Source organism: Hypanus sabinus, chromosome 25, assembly GCF_030144855.1.
Source record: "Hypanus sabinus isolate sHypSab1 chromosome 25, sHypSab1.hap1, whole genome shotgun sequence".
NCBI lineage: Eukaryota > Metazoa > Chordata > Chondrichthyes > Myliobatiformes > Dasyatidae > Hypanus > Hypanus sabinus.
In genome coordinates this window covers 24,487,021-24,502,515 of record NC_082730.1, presented here as the reverse complement: position 1 = coordinate 24,502,515, position 15,495 = coordinate 24,487,021, and the positions used below count along the sequence as shown (strand labels likewise).

At 41.2% G+C, this 15,495-nt stretch overlaps 1 protein-coding gene across 2 annotated transcripts in view; it reads left to right on the top strand.

The window, feature by feature from the left end:
• LOC132381106 (tyrosine-protein phosphatase non-receptor type 22-like) overlaps nucleotides 1-15,495 on the top strand; it is a 116,008-nt gene that overhangs the window by 58,810 nt on the left and 41,703 nt on the right. Inside the window, exons 11-12 of one of the 2 annotated variants that reach the window (XM_059950334.1) lie at nucleotides 2,048-2,140; nucleotides 13,382-13,464. In XM_059950334.1, the coding sequence (XP_059806317.1) occupies nucleotides 2,048-2,140; nucleotides 13,382-13,464 (176 nt within the window). Of the gene's footprint in view, nucleotides 1-2,047; nucleotides 2,141-13,378; nucleotides 13,465-15,495 lie in introns of both variants that reach the window. The other variant, XM_059950333.1, reaches the window with a different exon arrangement.

Genomic DNA, 15,495 nt, shown 5'->3' with positions numbered 1-15,495 from the left:
TCCAGGTGCTCCAGTTTCCTCTCTCATTCCAAAAACATACCAGACAGTATGTTAATTGCTCATTGTAAATTATTCTGTGATTAGGCTCGGGTTAGATGGGGCAGTTACTAGACGGCACAGCGCAAAGGGCTGAATGGGCCTATTTTGCCCTGTAGGTCAATTTTAAAAAAAAATAACCAACAAACAAAACTGATGTAAAGAGGAAGGATCTAATGATTAAAGACCTCCTAGGTGGGTTGTGACCACAAGAAGATACAATTTCAAATACAACTTGAGAGTGAACACCACAGGTCCATAACCAGTGTCCTCAATTTAAGTAATGCAATTATATTGGTATGAGGTTTGAGTTATCCAAGGTAAGAGATGAGTTAGTGTGTGTAGGCCTCTGTTAGTCTCGATAGACCATGGATTTGCACCTTGGAAAGTTTCCAGGGCGCAAGCCTGGGCAAAGTTTTTTTAATGGAAGAACGGCAGTTGCCCAAGCTGCAAGTCTCCCCCCTCCACGCCACCGATGTTGTCCAAGAGAAGGGCATTAGGACCCATACAGATTGGCACTGGTGTCGTCGCAGAGCAATGTGTGGTTAAGTGCCTTGCTCACAGACACAACACACTGCCTCAGCCAAGGCTTGAACTAGCAACCTTCGGATAACTAGATGAATGCCTTAACCACTTGGCTACGTGCCAACAAGTCAAGCTAGTAAAGGAACAGTGGCAGACATTCAAAAAGCTGGTCTATAATACCCAGCATGAGTTTACTCTAATCATAAAGCAGGATTCCATGAGAAAGAGGCACTGTCGGTGGTTAATAGAAAGATAAAAGATCATGTTCAATTGAAAACTAGTGTGCACAAAGTGCCAGGGGTTAGTGGTAGACGAGAGAATGAGAATCTCTGCTCTGACAGGTGGTGGAAACTAGGCTGCTGGAAATACTTAAAGTGGTAGTAGATCAAAATTCACTAGATCAAGTAAGAAGGGTGTGTAGAAATAGCACAACAGAGATGTTGGGGCCAATTTTTTCATGTTTTATCTTCTCTCTCTCTCTTCCCCCCCCCCCCGTGTGTGTGTGTGTGTCTCTCTCTCTCTCCTCTCTTCACCCCCCCCCCCCACTCTTGCCTCTGAACTTACTTAATTACTTTGAGGTTGATCTTATGACTAGTGGAAAGCATTCTGTTCAATTGTATGTTGGAGGTTTATACGTGCGGTGAGAATGAAGCCTCCTGTTGACGTCTATGTTAACATTTCCCTTTTCAGCCCATAGGTGGGACGTTTATATGTTATCACAAGAGGAAAATGCACAGGCATCAATACTAGTGCTACATATTTTAATAGATCAAAATACTGTTTTAAAAAGCCTTCACACATGAAACAAAATTTCAGTTTCTTAAGTTTTAGATCATTAAACTGTTTAACTAGTGTACTTCCTGCCCTTATCTACAAATAGATCTAGTAAAACAGTGCCACCATTACAGTCAGATGACTTCAGCAGAGGAAGCTTGTCTCAGCTTGAAACAGTACAGCACTTATAGACCAGAACGATCCCCTTATCGGCCCATCCCTTCGATGAAATTTCAAGAACTTTTATTGACATTCACTGCCCGTTGTGTTGTATTGGAGGTGACCACAGGAATCTTTGGCAGAGGGAGAAGTAAGTCATACCGCTCCCTGAACCTGCACTTCCATTTGATAACATAATGACTGATGTGATATTTGATCTTAACTTCATCTAAAAATGTGTCTTACTTGTGATGAGTCAGTGTTCACATACATACGTGGTAGGGAATTACAAAGATTCACAGCCCTCTGAGTGAAAGTAAGTGTGTGTGTGCGTGTGTGTGTGTGCGTGTGTGTGTGTGCGTGTGTGTGCGTGCGTGTGCGTGCGTGTGTGTGCGTGTGTGTGCGCGTGTGCGTGCGTGTGCGTGCGTGCGCCAGTGCCAATATTACTCAAATTATATTAACCTTAATGATGTCCCTACAGGTTTCTGTCAAAACTGATGACTTGAGCCAGAGCATCTAGTGACTGACAGTCTGTTGTGTTTCCCAACTTTAGGAGCAGTATGGGTTGGTCTACAGAGCAATCAGTCATCTATTTGAGAAGCAGCTAGAACTCTTAAACACCAATCCAAGTTTCAGTATTGATGAGGTAATCCATTTTATTCTGCGCTTTCTTATGGCTGAATAGTTTTGCAAACCCTTCTTAAAATGAAACAGCCCAGATCTTGGTGGATTGAAGACATCCTTGCCCTTAATTAAATGTATTTACATATTTGGTCTCTGAACCTTTCCTGATGTGAATATATCAATATGAATATGTGAATATATTATGATGTATATCATTGATTTGGACTATGGTATTAATGGATTTGTAGCTAAATTTGCCAATGATACAAAGATAGGTGGAGGAGTGGGTAGAGTTGAGGAAACAGAGAGCCTGCAGACTTAGATAGTTTAGGAGAATGGAAAGAAGTGGCAAATGAAATACAATGTTGGAAAGTGCATGGTCGTGCACTTTGGTGGAAGAAATAAGTGGGCAGATTATTACTTAGATGGGGAGAGAATTCAAAATGCAGAGATGCAAAGGGACTTGGGAGTCCTCGTGCAGGATACCCTGAAGGTTAACCTCCAGGTTGAGTCGGTGGTGAAGAAAGCGAATGCAATGTTGGCATTCATTTCTAGAGGTATAGAATATAAGAGCAGGGACGTGATGTTGAGGCTCTATAAGGCACTCATAAGACCACATTTGGAGTATTGTGTGCAGTTTTTGGCTCCTTATTTTAGAAAGGATATACTGACATTGGAGAGGGTTCAGAGAAGATACCCGAGAATGATTGCAGGAGTGAAAATGAGGAACGTTTAGCAGCTCTTGGGCTATATTCCCTGGAGTTCAGGAGAATGAGGGGGATCTCACAGAAACTTTCTGAATCTTAAAAGGCCTGAAAAGATTAGATATGGCAAAGTTATTTCCCTTGGTAGGGGAGACTAGGACAAGAGGGTATGACTTAAGGATTGAAGGATGTCCATTTAGAGCAGAGACACGGAGAAATTACTTTAGTCAGCGGGTGGTAAATCTGTGGGATTTATTGCCACAAGCGACTGTGGAGGCCAAGTCATTAAGTGTATTTAAGGCAGAGATAGATAGGCTCTTGATTAGCCAGGGCATCAAAGGGTATGGGGTGAAGGCAGGGGAGTGGAAATGACTGCAAGAATTGGATCAATCTATGATTGAATGGTGGAGCAGACTTGATGGGCCAAGTGGCCTACTTCTGCTCCTATATCTTATGGTTTAATGGTCTTGTATCTTTAAGGCATCTTTCCTTAACGTTGCCTTCAATCTTCAAAATGAAAGATGTCCCAGAACAGGAATAAAGAATCGTTCCAAATAAGATATTAATGTATAAAATTGCTAGTAGTTTTCAGTGTTCAGAAACTGATGATTAACTGTTTACATGATCAATTATAAAGTTGTTATTTGTAGCATCTCAGCCACTGGTCAGTTCTCCGTCAATAAGGAACACTGAATACACAAATAAATGTAATTAAATGATGTAACAACAATCTCTATATGTGTAGCACTTTTAATGCAGAAAAAAGTCACCTAACAAGACCACAATGTAAGAAAATGTGGCTTTACTCCGTATGAGAGGATATTAAAATCAGTAGGAAATGTGGGTTTTAAGGAGGAGAAGTGAGGAGATAGGGAAATTCTAGATCTTTGGGCTTTACTGCCAAAAAGAGAACCCAAAATAGGGAAGCACTAGAGGCCACAGTTAGAGGAGTGCAAATGTGTCTTCGGCACGTAGGATTGGGCTCCAGGCATGGAGGGGTTCTGAAAAAAAGGATTATGTCTTAAAGTTAAGAAGGTGCAGCACCAGGAGACAGATGGTCAGGGATATGGACGCCACAGTAGTGTGGAGGTTAGTGTGACGCTATTACAGCTCAGGGCATCCAAATTTGGAGTTCAATTCCAACATAATCTGTAATGAGTCTATGCCTTCCCCTTGGAATGCATAATCTTTCCCCAAGGGCTCTGCTTTTCTTCCACAATCCAAAGGCGTACTGATCCATAGGTTAATTGGTCATTGTAAATTGTCCCGTGATTAGGCTAGGGTTAAATTAGGGGTGCCTGGGCAGCACAGCTTGAAGGGCTTATTTCGCGCTGTATCTCAATCAATCAGTAAATAAATAAGATGTTTAAACTGGAACTGGTGCCAATTAAAATATGGACAGCAAAGCTTTGGATGGCTTCTAGTTTATGGAGAGTGAAATGAGCGTGACCACCCAGTGAGACTTCAGAATAGTTCCCCTTCAACATTTTCTGGTCTATTGTACTCTTAAGCTTTTCAAATTCTCTCCACACTCACTGCCTTAAATAAGTATGAGGATCTGACAATAACCTTCCTAGAAATTCCAGTGTCCCATTGCAATGTGCTGAATTTGCACAACAGACAACCATTTTATCCCAAGTGATCTAGCTGAAAACTTCACTTGTGACTGAGCTAAGCATGTTCTAATGACTGAAGATCTGCTACCTGATGCTTCTTTCACAATGGCACAAAGGAATAAAACCTCTAATGAAAGGTATATTTCCCAAGCATCTATAAGGATCATAGTTTTATAAATGTGATTATGAAAAATGGAAAATCAGCATTCATAAGACTATGCTCCATATGGACGCTTGGAGATGTATCCATCATCAAAGGCCCCTACCATAAAGACATCAGGCTGAAGGTCACACCCCACCAGGTTCAGGAACAGTTATTACCCTACAACATTCAGGCTCCACAACTGGTGTGGATAATTTCATTCACCACTTCTCTGAATTGATTCTATGACCTACAGACTCATTTGCAAGGACTCTTCACATCTCTTCTTTTCCAGTATTATGTTTATTTGCACAGTTTGTTTTCTTTTGTCATTGGTATATGTCAGTCTTTGAGTTTTCATAAACGTCCTTTCTTCCTGTAAATGCCTACAAAAATGACTTTCACGGCAGTATATGGTCATGTATATGTAGTTTGATAATAAAATTACTTTGAAATTTCCTTTGAACTTTGAAGTCAGTGGAGATGGAAACAAAAGACCACCTACACAAGAAGGAATGTTCTTATTATAAATTAGTGAGCCATTTTATGCCAACTATTATGAAAAATGGAAAGATTGCATTCATAAAACTATGCTGCTTGTATATGTGTGGGAATATAGCTTACTGTGCAAGAATCTTGGGCACATACTGTATATACGTATAGGTAGGGTGCCTCTAGGACTATTAAGCAGTAATTTTATTATTGCACTGAACTGCTGCCGCAGAAAAAAAACAAATTTCTTGACATATAAGTGATGATAAACCCGATTCTGACATGGGTCTGTGTTGTGGACTGAGAGTGGGGGAGGGGGCAGGGAGAGGGGAATCATGGTTAGGGAAGAGGGATGGGAGAGGAGAGGGAGTGGGTAACACCAGAGGGACATTCTGTAATGATCAATACACCAATTGTTTGGAATCAAATGACCTTGCCTGGTGTCTCGGGCTGGGTATGTCTGCACCCATGCTACCCTCCCCCCCCCCCCCCCCCCCGCAATCCCTGGCCCTCATTCTCTGCACCCCTCCCACAGTGCTCCATCCTCATCATCCTCAACATCTTTTGCTCTCGCCAGATTTACAAACTTGCTCTCTGCTCCGTATTTTCAAATACAGCACTGTGCAAAAGTCATAGGCACCCCTAGCAACATATACCGCATGCTCCTAAGACTTTTGCACAGTACTGTACCTCTCATTCCTAGAATTTTTCCTTTGTGTCCTTGGGGCAGGAGCATCAGGCAGCAAATCTTCAGCCATTAAAATATTCTTAAATTGATCAATTTTAAGTATGATCACAAGTACAGTTTTCAGCAAGATAAAATGGTATAAAATGGTTGTCTGCTATGACAATTCAGTGCATCTCAAATGGGGACACTAGAATTTTCAGGAAGATAATTCTTGTTGGAAGTGGTCAATTCCCTTCTTACAAATGTTCTCAGTGTGAATTTCTTGTGAATGAGTCAACTACTTAGAATCATTGAATATGTGCCAGAAATAGAAGTTGTTTCTTTTCAGCAAATTATCTGTAGCTCCCCCCACAACCCAACATTTTTCTCCTAAACCCAACAATATTTTCATTTTCAAGTCCTTATACAGCTCCCTTTTGAAGGCTGCAATTGGATCTGTAAAATATCCCACATGATTACAACATGCTACATAAAGAAATTTCATTTTAGACTTATTTTTGGTCTGCTGATAAATTCAAATTTTTTTCACTCCCTAACTGCAGTGGAAGTGGTTCCTCCCTAAACACTTAGTCCAGAACATTCATAATTATTCATAATCATAATCATTTCCTCTTAACGTCTTCTGTTCTGTGGCAAACTAATCCCATCAACTGAGTTAGAAAGCAGTGTACGTGGTAATAGCTGTCAAAGTGAATTTCAAGGCAAAAGATTGCGGGGAAATAATTGTGCTAATTAATTGGGGGAAAAAATTAGAGAGCTCTTGATAGAAGATGGAGAGGACAAGGTCTACCGCTTTTCCAAGTTAGGCTCAGGCCTGCAAGCATATGACCGTCTGTCTGGACTCCAGATAAAAGACTTGCACTCCATTGGTTTGTCCATTAGTGGCCAGTCAGCAGCTCTGAGAATGGGCACCATTGACACTAGGACAGTTTGGTTATTTATGGAATGCTTTATTCATGTTAATTTCCTTCTCTTCTGAGCTTCTGTGGAACAAGACAGAAGGGCTGTGGTTTCTGCACAGTATGAGTGTGCAATGATTGAAAGCCCCACATGCTTTTACCAGAAGTAGTAAAACAGATGACGTGCAAAAAGCCAGTTCTGCTGGAGAAGTAACTCTAAACCCACAGTTTTAGCAAAAGGGAAAAGATGATTTTCACATAGGGAAAATAAAACAATAATTTTCAGCTTTCTCCTACTGCTCTCCAAGATCCAGTATGTTACAAACTAGACTACTGATGAGATTGAATGGGAAGCTGACTCATTACAGTGAGACTTAGAGTAATTATTGGATGCAAATAAGGATGAGCTTTCCAGGAATTTCTAGGTGCTTAAGAATAATTTCTATGATAATGCAGACCCCACAGAAAAACCACACAGGCATTCAAACAGCTTTCTAATTTCTTGCTTCTTCGAATGGTAGAACAGGTCAATAGGGTCATTTTAAAAAAAAGCTTTTGGCACAGTGGCTTTCATAAATCAAAGTATTGATTATAGGAGATGGCATTGTATGTTCAAGCTGCATGAGGTGTTGATGAGACCTAATTTGGAGTAATGTGTGCAGTTTTGGTCACCTACTTGCAGGAAAGATAAGGTTGAAAGAGTATGGAGAAAATTTACAAGGATGTTAACGGGTCTGGAGGACCTGAGTCAGAAGGAAAGAAAAAGGAAAGGACTTTTATTGCTTTGAATGTAGAAAATTGAGAGATTTAATAGAGCTATATAAAATTATGAAGGTATAGATATGGTAAGTGCAAGCAGGCTTTTTCCACTGACTTTAAGTGGGATTACAACCAGAAGTCACAGTTTAAAGGTGAAAGGAGAAAAGTTTAAAGGGAACATGAGAGGAAACTTCTTCACTCAGAGGTTCATGAGAGTGTGGAATGAGCTGCTAGCTTAAGTGGTGCATGCGAACTCAATTTCAACATTTAAGAGAAATTTGAATAGCTACATGGATGGGAGGGGCATGAAGGGCTTTGGTCCTGGTGCCGGTCAATGGGAGAAGTTAGTTTAAATGGTTTTGGCATCAACCATATAGGCCAAAGTGCTTGTTTCTGTGCTGTACTGTTCTATTACTCTATGGCTCCAGTGATTTTGGAGAAATATTGGAAATAGAGAACAAGGGAAATGTAATTGATTGCAGAATTAACCCAATCAAGCAATGAGTCTTTTTCCTTCCATCAAAATGTACGATGCAGCTCACCAATGTTTGTGGGGAGGCTGGAGGACCATATGGTTAACAATAGATCTTCCAGTGGATTTTCTGGGAATGTCTTCAAAGAAATTTGGCAATCTGATGCAAATATTTGTTCCAAGCCAAGACACAGCCTGTGGCTGAATGTATATTATGATCATCATCCTCCTGACCCAGACCCTCTGAAACTCCACCTCTACATTCCTCCTATTTCATGCCTAGATCCTTTAATATGCAACAATTTTTTTTTTAATATCTGCGAACGAGGTACCATGGGACAGCAAGGAAGTGTCCAAAAGATATAGGGTTTGAGAGACAAGAGAAGTTAAAACAGGAAATGCTGTGCAGCAGTGTAAGTAAAGAGAGAACTCAGACCATGACCTTAACAGTTTCAGGACACTAACAAAGAGTGAAGAAGTAGTTTCTATAGTTTGATGTTACAATAGACTGCCCAGACTTGCATACAGCTTCAATCTATCAGTCCTCAGCAGAGGAATCTACAGCAGATAAAATCATGTATAATTCAAACTGCAGCAGGTTTCCTCATTTCTCACTGCACACAACAATACCATTTACATTGGTTCCTTCCGAAGTTATTACTAGTGTGTTTGACCAGCTCAGTTTCGCAATAGCCTGTTAGCAGAGTTTAGAATACCAAAGTACCGAGTGCCTGTGGTCTATCTCAGGAAGTCCTGCGTGTTCATTTTCAGCCCTGTGCTAGTAACGACCTTATTTACAGAAATAGAGTGTGAAGCTACTGGCCCAGTGAAGCTCACAAGAGGATGTGTACAAACGATGTTCATTCTGTGAGCTTGTGTAAACACAGAGAGGGGTTTGCAAATCAATTTGTGCAAACTGTGTATGTGGAACGCAGCTGACATTATGGCCTCAAAATTCAGTGCTGTGGTGTGCATTGTTTTGGGCGGAATGGAAGATACACTGTGAGTGCCACACCGGGCTTTGCCTAGCACCTTCTAGTTTGTACTCTTTCCCTTCCCTCCACCTTATTCTGGCTTCTTCCCCCGTCATTTCCAGTCCTGGTGAAGGGTCTTGGCCCAAAACGTTGGCTGTTTATCTCTTTCCATAGATTCTGCCTGACATATTGAGTTCCTACAGCATCTGCAGGATCTCTTGTGTTTAAGATGAAAGCACCATGTTGCTTCCACCTTGTGTTCAAATCACATGTAGAGATTTGTGGACAGTTGTGCTTGCTGCCATATTGGTGTAGCCACGAGGGCTGTTTTCCATAACGTACACTATGTATGCAGGGGTAGCTGCAACATTATTGATCTCTACTGCCTGTTGCTATAATTTGCCAGTGTTTAGCAGTTCCAGACTGATTTCAGTTTGCCCAAGTCAGAATGCAGTGAGGTAGCAAGGATTAAAAGACATTTTATTGATGTCATGCCTCTTGTACGAAGCAGTTGTTCTCAGGCACATTAAACAAAAGATGGATGGAGTTGCTATGAGAGGAAAGAAGAGGAGGGAGAAGAAGGCTGTCCGTATTGAGAGAACAAACTGGCTATCAGGATTGATTAGGATATGCTTCGCAATATACTGTAGATATTAGGCTTGCAATACAGTTCAGTGTGTGATGATGAGGTGCACTTATGAGTCCTGATTGATAAGAATTGTGAGGTGAATGGTGGGTCTGATACTGATGATGGGTTTAGTGGGACATGGCATTTGAAGGTGTCTTCATTGACCTTGACCACCGCAGCACCCATGTCCTCAGGTTTTGCCTTCTGGCACTGAGCTTGACAGCCATCTGCTCTGACTGCCTTCCTGGCTTGTTCTGGAGAGCATCCGAATGCCCTGCAGATGCAGTACATCCCTCCTCCTGTCCATCTCCTCCAACGTTGCTCCACGAGCAACTCAATGACTTTGGAGCCCTCCTCTATCCAAGAGTCAAACAATTTTCAATGTCTGCTGGGTCAAGATAAGCTCGAAAGACTCGCATCGCCTACTGCAGATAAAAATCCACTTCCCATGTAAGTAGTGTAGTCTAGTTTTAAGTAGTCCTTGTCCATCACTATACCAGCCTCTGTTAATGTGTGTACTCACTTATAAATGTAGTTATTGTTGGATCATGCTGACATTAGCAGGCAGTATTAGCACATCACTGACGTTTTGACTTCTCCCAATCCCCATAGAACCCAGCCGGTTATGGATTAGATTGGATGAGAGAGAAATAAAACCACAAGTAGTTGGACTTAAAGCAGCAACAGTAAGGTCATGCTACAGACGGAACCCACATCTATACATTACTTTTGTTAATTCTTCATTCCAATCTCTACATGAGTTTGTGTGTCTGCGTGTATTCCCTTAAAACTACAGATACTGAGGCTCAGAAATTCTGAGTGTATTAATACACTTTCTATACATATTTTTCCCTAATGAGTATGTTTTATGCATTAAGTCCCTAATCACTAGCAGTACTGTTACACCTGCGTGTTAAAATTGATATAAGATTATTATTGCCACATGTACCAAGATCCTGCATACTGTTCATACAGATCAAATCAGTGCATTGAGCTAGAATACAGTAAAACAACTGCAAAGTAAAATGTAAAAGCTATGAAAAAGAGTGCAGTGCAGATCATGCTTAAAGTTCAAAATAAAAATTATTTTCAGAGTACAGTACATACATATCATCACATACAACCCTGAGGTTCTTTTTCCCACGGGTGTGCTTAGCAAATCTATAGAACAGGAACTGTAAACAAGATCAATGGACTGTGCAAATGCAAATATAATGAGAGCATGAAATAACAAGATAAAGAGTCTTTAAAGAGATGCCAGCATAAATTGAATGAGCGTAGTTATCCCCTTTTGTTCAAGAGCCTGATGGGTGAGGGATAGTAACTGTTCTTGAACCTGGCGGTCTGAGTCCTGAGGCACCTGTACCTTCTACCTGATGACAGCAGCAAGAAAAGAGCGTGGCCTGGGTGGTGAGGATCTTTGCTGATGGATGTTGACTTTCTACAGCAACATTTCCTGTAGATGAGCTCAATGGTTGGGAGGGCTTTACCCGTGATGTACTAGGCCAAATCCACTACCTTTTGCAGGATTTTCCACTTAAAGGCATTGGTGTTCCCATACCAGGCCATAATGCAGCCAGCCAGTTTGCCTTCCACCGCATATGGATATAAGTTTGTCGAGGCAGCTTTACTGAGGCAGCAAGAAGTGTCGATAGAATCCATAGGAGGGGAGGCTGGTTCCCGTGATTTGCTGAGCTGTGACCACAACTGTCTATAGATTCTCAGCCACGTGCAGAGTAATTGCCATACTAAGTTATTTTACCTCCTACATCCCTAAAGTCGCGGTCTGATAGGTCACAGAACGTTGTCCGTTAGGTTTAGCTGAATGATAGGAGTTACAGGGAGGTTGTTGGTTGTTGATGGGAACTTGATAGAATAAAATGGGATTAGTGCAGAATTAGTGTAAATTGATAAATCGTGGTCAATGTGGACTCAGTCAGCCAAAAGGGCCTGTTTCCATGTTTCATGGCCCTCTGTAACATCAGCTGCACGGCGTTTAAAACCCTAATCCATTCTGAGAGCTTTATGCAATTTTCAAAGATGTTTCACTGGCTGCATCATTTCTGGCAAATCCTTTCCATATAATCTGAAGCACTTTATTCCATCAGGCCTGGGCTGGTGTTTTTAAAGAGTTATCCAGATCATCAACAGGCCTGCTCTTTCCCCATAATCCTATCAAATTACCATTTCAAGTATCTGTTTTATTCCCTTTTACATGTTTTTAATATTGAATCTCTTTCAGACACAATAAACTCATTACTTTCAACAAAAACGTTCTCAATCCCTCCAGTGGAAGTTTGCAAATTTTCTTAAATCCATGTTCTCTGAATATCAACATTCCTGCCGGTGGAAATAATTTCTCCTGATCTACTGTTTCAAAACTAAGGTTTTGAACATCCCCTTTTCAGAATCTCCCTTAAATTTCATTAATGAAAACAAACCCAGTTCCCCCATTCTCTCCATGTAACCGAAGTCCCTTGTTCCTCGACATCAGTTTCACTAATTCTGCTCCAAATCTTCCTTTAATTCTGGCTTTCATTCTGGAATGTTGCATAATTTGTTACGTCCAAAGAGTCAGTAACAATGTCTTTGAAATCTGGGGCCAGGCTCCGTGATGGGAACATATTTAAATCCATAAACCTTGTCATTATATGTATTTCTCTTCCTTGCTGACCAACCCCTGTAGCAGGTTAATACTTCTAAGCACACTACTACCATTCAGTATACGTTACTTATGACAGCGCCAAAATCATTATACTATTGTGTATTTAACTATATATTGTAGTATTTGTACTTTAAGTCAACTCGTATAGCCACAAAATACTTTATCTATTAACATTATAATGCTAATAAAATTTAATGTGCTGTTTGTGATTTATGTACTGTGTCCCTGAGGAACATTGTTTCAACTACCTATATATATGTCTGCATGGCAATGTACTTGAACTTGGTATCACTGGGCATTTTCCTATTTGCAGCTTCAGCTGTCTGTTTTCTTTCCTATCTTCTGCAAAAGCTTTTCGTGCTTCCTCAGTAATTCAATAAAGTTCAGAATCATGTTTATATTATTACTGACATCGGTCTTCAGATTTGTTGTTCTGCGGCAGGAGTACGATCCTCATCGTCATTACATGCCATGTCATCTGATGTGGGCGATCATGGCCAATGAACCTGATTGTTCTTGGCAATTTTTTTCTTCTGGGCAGTGTCTTTACAAGATGAGTGACTCCAGCCATTATCAATAATCTTCAGAGGTTGTCTGCCTGGTGGCGATGGTCACACAACCAGGAGTTGTGATATGCACCGGCTGCTCATACGACCATCCAGCACCTGCTCCCATGGCTTCACATGACCCTGACTGGTGGGCTAAGTAGGTGCCACACATTGCCCATCTTGTACAGGCTAGCGGAGGGAAGCAGTGCCATACGCCTCCTTTGGTTGAGACATCTCTCCACACAAACCACCCAAAGTACAGTACAATATATAGAAATTACTCTTAGTTATAACAATAACTAATTTAACTTGCCTTTTCATTGCATTATATGGGTTGCCCTGACAACAGCCCCTTGTGTTGATACCCCTCTTGGTGATGATGTTGCCCAGGTTTAGCTCTGTCTTTAGGGAGTTACGCAGGTTGCCCTGACAACAGTCCCTTGTGTTGATACTCCTCTTGATGATGTTGCTCAGGTTTTGCTTCTGTCTTTAGGGAGTTTTCATTGTTAAGTTTCAAATAGCCAATTCTTCCCATCAATAGCCAATCAAAGTTTAATCATCATGCTTTTACTTTCAGATGTCTTCAAAACTCTGTGATGTTAATAGGTCTTCCTGTTCAGTGATCAATACCTTGGGAGTCATGTTAATTAACAGTATTCTTTTGATGCCTCAGCAGGTTGATGAGCTGCCTGTGACGTTAGAGAGACCAGAGAGGCCACCAAGATCCATCAAAATGTTGACAGACTCACCTTGTCACAGGTACCATGTGCAGAAAATATCAACTTAGATTCCTAAGCCAGTAACTACTTTTGTTTACAAGTCGTGCTCTCCACAAGATCCTTTGTTTTATTATTATGTTCCTGCTTTAGCTCCACCAGTATTAGCCATGCTTCCAATTTTCCAGACCCTGAGTCTGGACTTCCTTCCTAATACTTCTGTCTCTTTCTTCTCCATTAAAACCTGGTTTAAAGCTTGAACTATCAAGTGAAAACCTTTCTTCACAAACACGAGAGGTTCTGCAGATGTTGGAAATCCAAAGTGATGCACACAAGGTGCGAGAGGAACTCAGCAGGTCATGCAGCATTTTTCAGGCAATAAACTGACGAAGGGTCCTGGCCCAAAAAGTTGAATCTTTGTTCCTCTCCATAGATGCTGCTTGACCTGCAGAGTTTGTGTGTCTTTTTTCCCCTCTTTGACCTAGCTTATGTTCAATTCTTCTAATATCTTATCGGAATCTATGTTGAATATTGGTTAATAAACCTGCTAATGAAGAGTCTTATCCCATTTTTCGTTTAAGTAACAGATTTACAAAATGTTAAAAATATTATATAATTGCAAATTCTTGTAATTATTAACAGATGCCTTGGTATAGAAATAGCAAGGCACAGTAATAACAGTAAAAAGTAATGTAACAAATCATATAGGAGCAAGTCCACTACTTGTTATGGAAGTTGATCAGAAACTGATGGAGCTTGGCTGATTAAAGTTAGTCTTACACAATTCTTGCAATACAGGCTGCACGTGACAGCACAGAAACTTTCAATCCCTCCCTGATGGTCATTGGATGTAGCAAGGACTGTGCACCTCCTGAATGAGGTGCAAGTTTCTGCAGCAAGGAAGTTCATGTTTTACGTGGGAGCCTTGGTTTTCAACGTTCATTGCAAGTGGCCACTTTATTAGCTACACCTGGACACTTGCTCAATAATGCAAACATCTAATCAGCCAATCACATGGCAGCAACTCAATGCATAGAACATGCAGAGATGGTCAAGATATTCAGCTGTTCACCCCAAAAATCAGAATGGGGTAGAAATTTCATCAAAAAGACCTTGGTCATGGAATGCTTGTTAGTGCCAGACAGGATGGTTTGAGTATCTCAGGACCTGCTGATCTCCCGGAATTTTTGCACATTCAGTTCTCTGAAGCATTTTTAAAGAATTGTGCAAAAAATAAAATAAAAGCATCCACTGAACAGCAGTTCTGTGAGTGAAAATGTCATGTTAATAAAAGAGGTCAGAGAATGACCAGACTGGTTCAAGCTGGCAGGAAGGCAACAATAACTCAAATCACCATGTGTTAGAAGGGTAGTGTGGAGAAGAGCATCCTTGAATGCACAACATGTCGAACCTTGAAGTGGATGGGCTTTGTCAGCAGGAGACCACGAACGTGCAGAAATACACTCATCGTCCATTTTATGAGGCATCTCTTGTACCTAATAAAGTTGCTGCTGTGCGGAGATCAGGCGCTTGACTGAACTTGCTCCTTTAATATTGCAGAGCATTCCAAGGCTGAAGTGTTTTGAGTTGTAGCAAGTACTGGCAGGTATCTTGGAGCTTCTGCTGGCCTGCCAGACGTTCAATCATGATGCAATACAGAAGAATGAGGCTTGGCAAAGCTGCGCTGGAGATCTTGGCACAACATACTCAGGAGATTTTGTCACGATGTGGTAATCTTGGCACATGGTAATATTTCCGCAGGAAATCCGTTCATCCCAAAATGCCGTCTGAAGGCAATGATTGTCCGTAGCATTTCAGTGCCAGAAGTCAAGCCCCTAGGGTGTGTGTGTGCAATGCTACAGAAATCCGGTGATGTGACGGATGTTGCCAAGAGTAGTAAACGACTCTTATCTTCAAACACTTTGCCTGCCTTTCTCTGACGATGCTCGCTTACCAACAATGTCTACTGATCGGAACCCAGGCCGAATACTTATTTTCTCCAGTACATATTTCACTCCCTCTTGTTACTGCTTCTAATGTTGACATCCACGTCCAGCAGCTCGGACGACCCCAA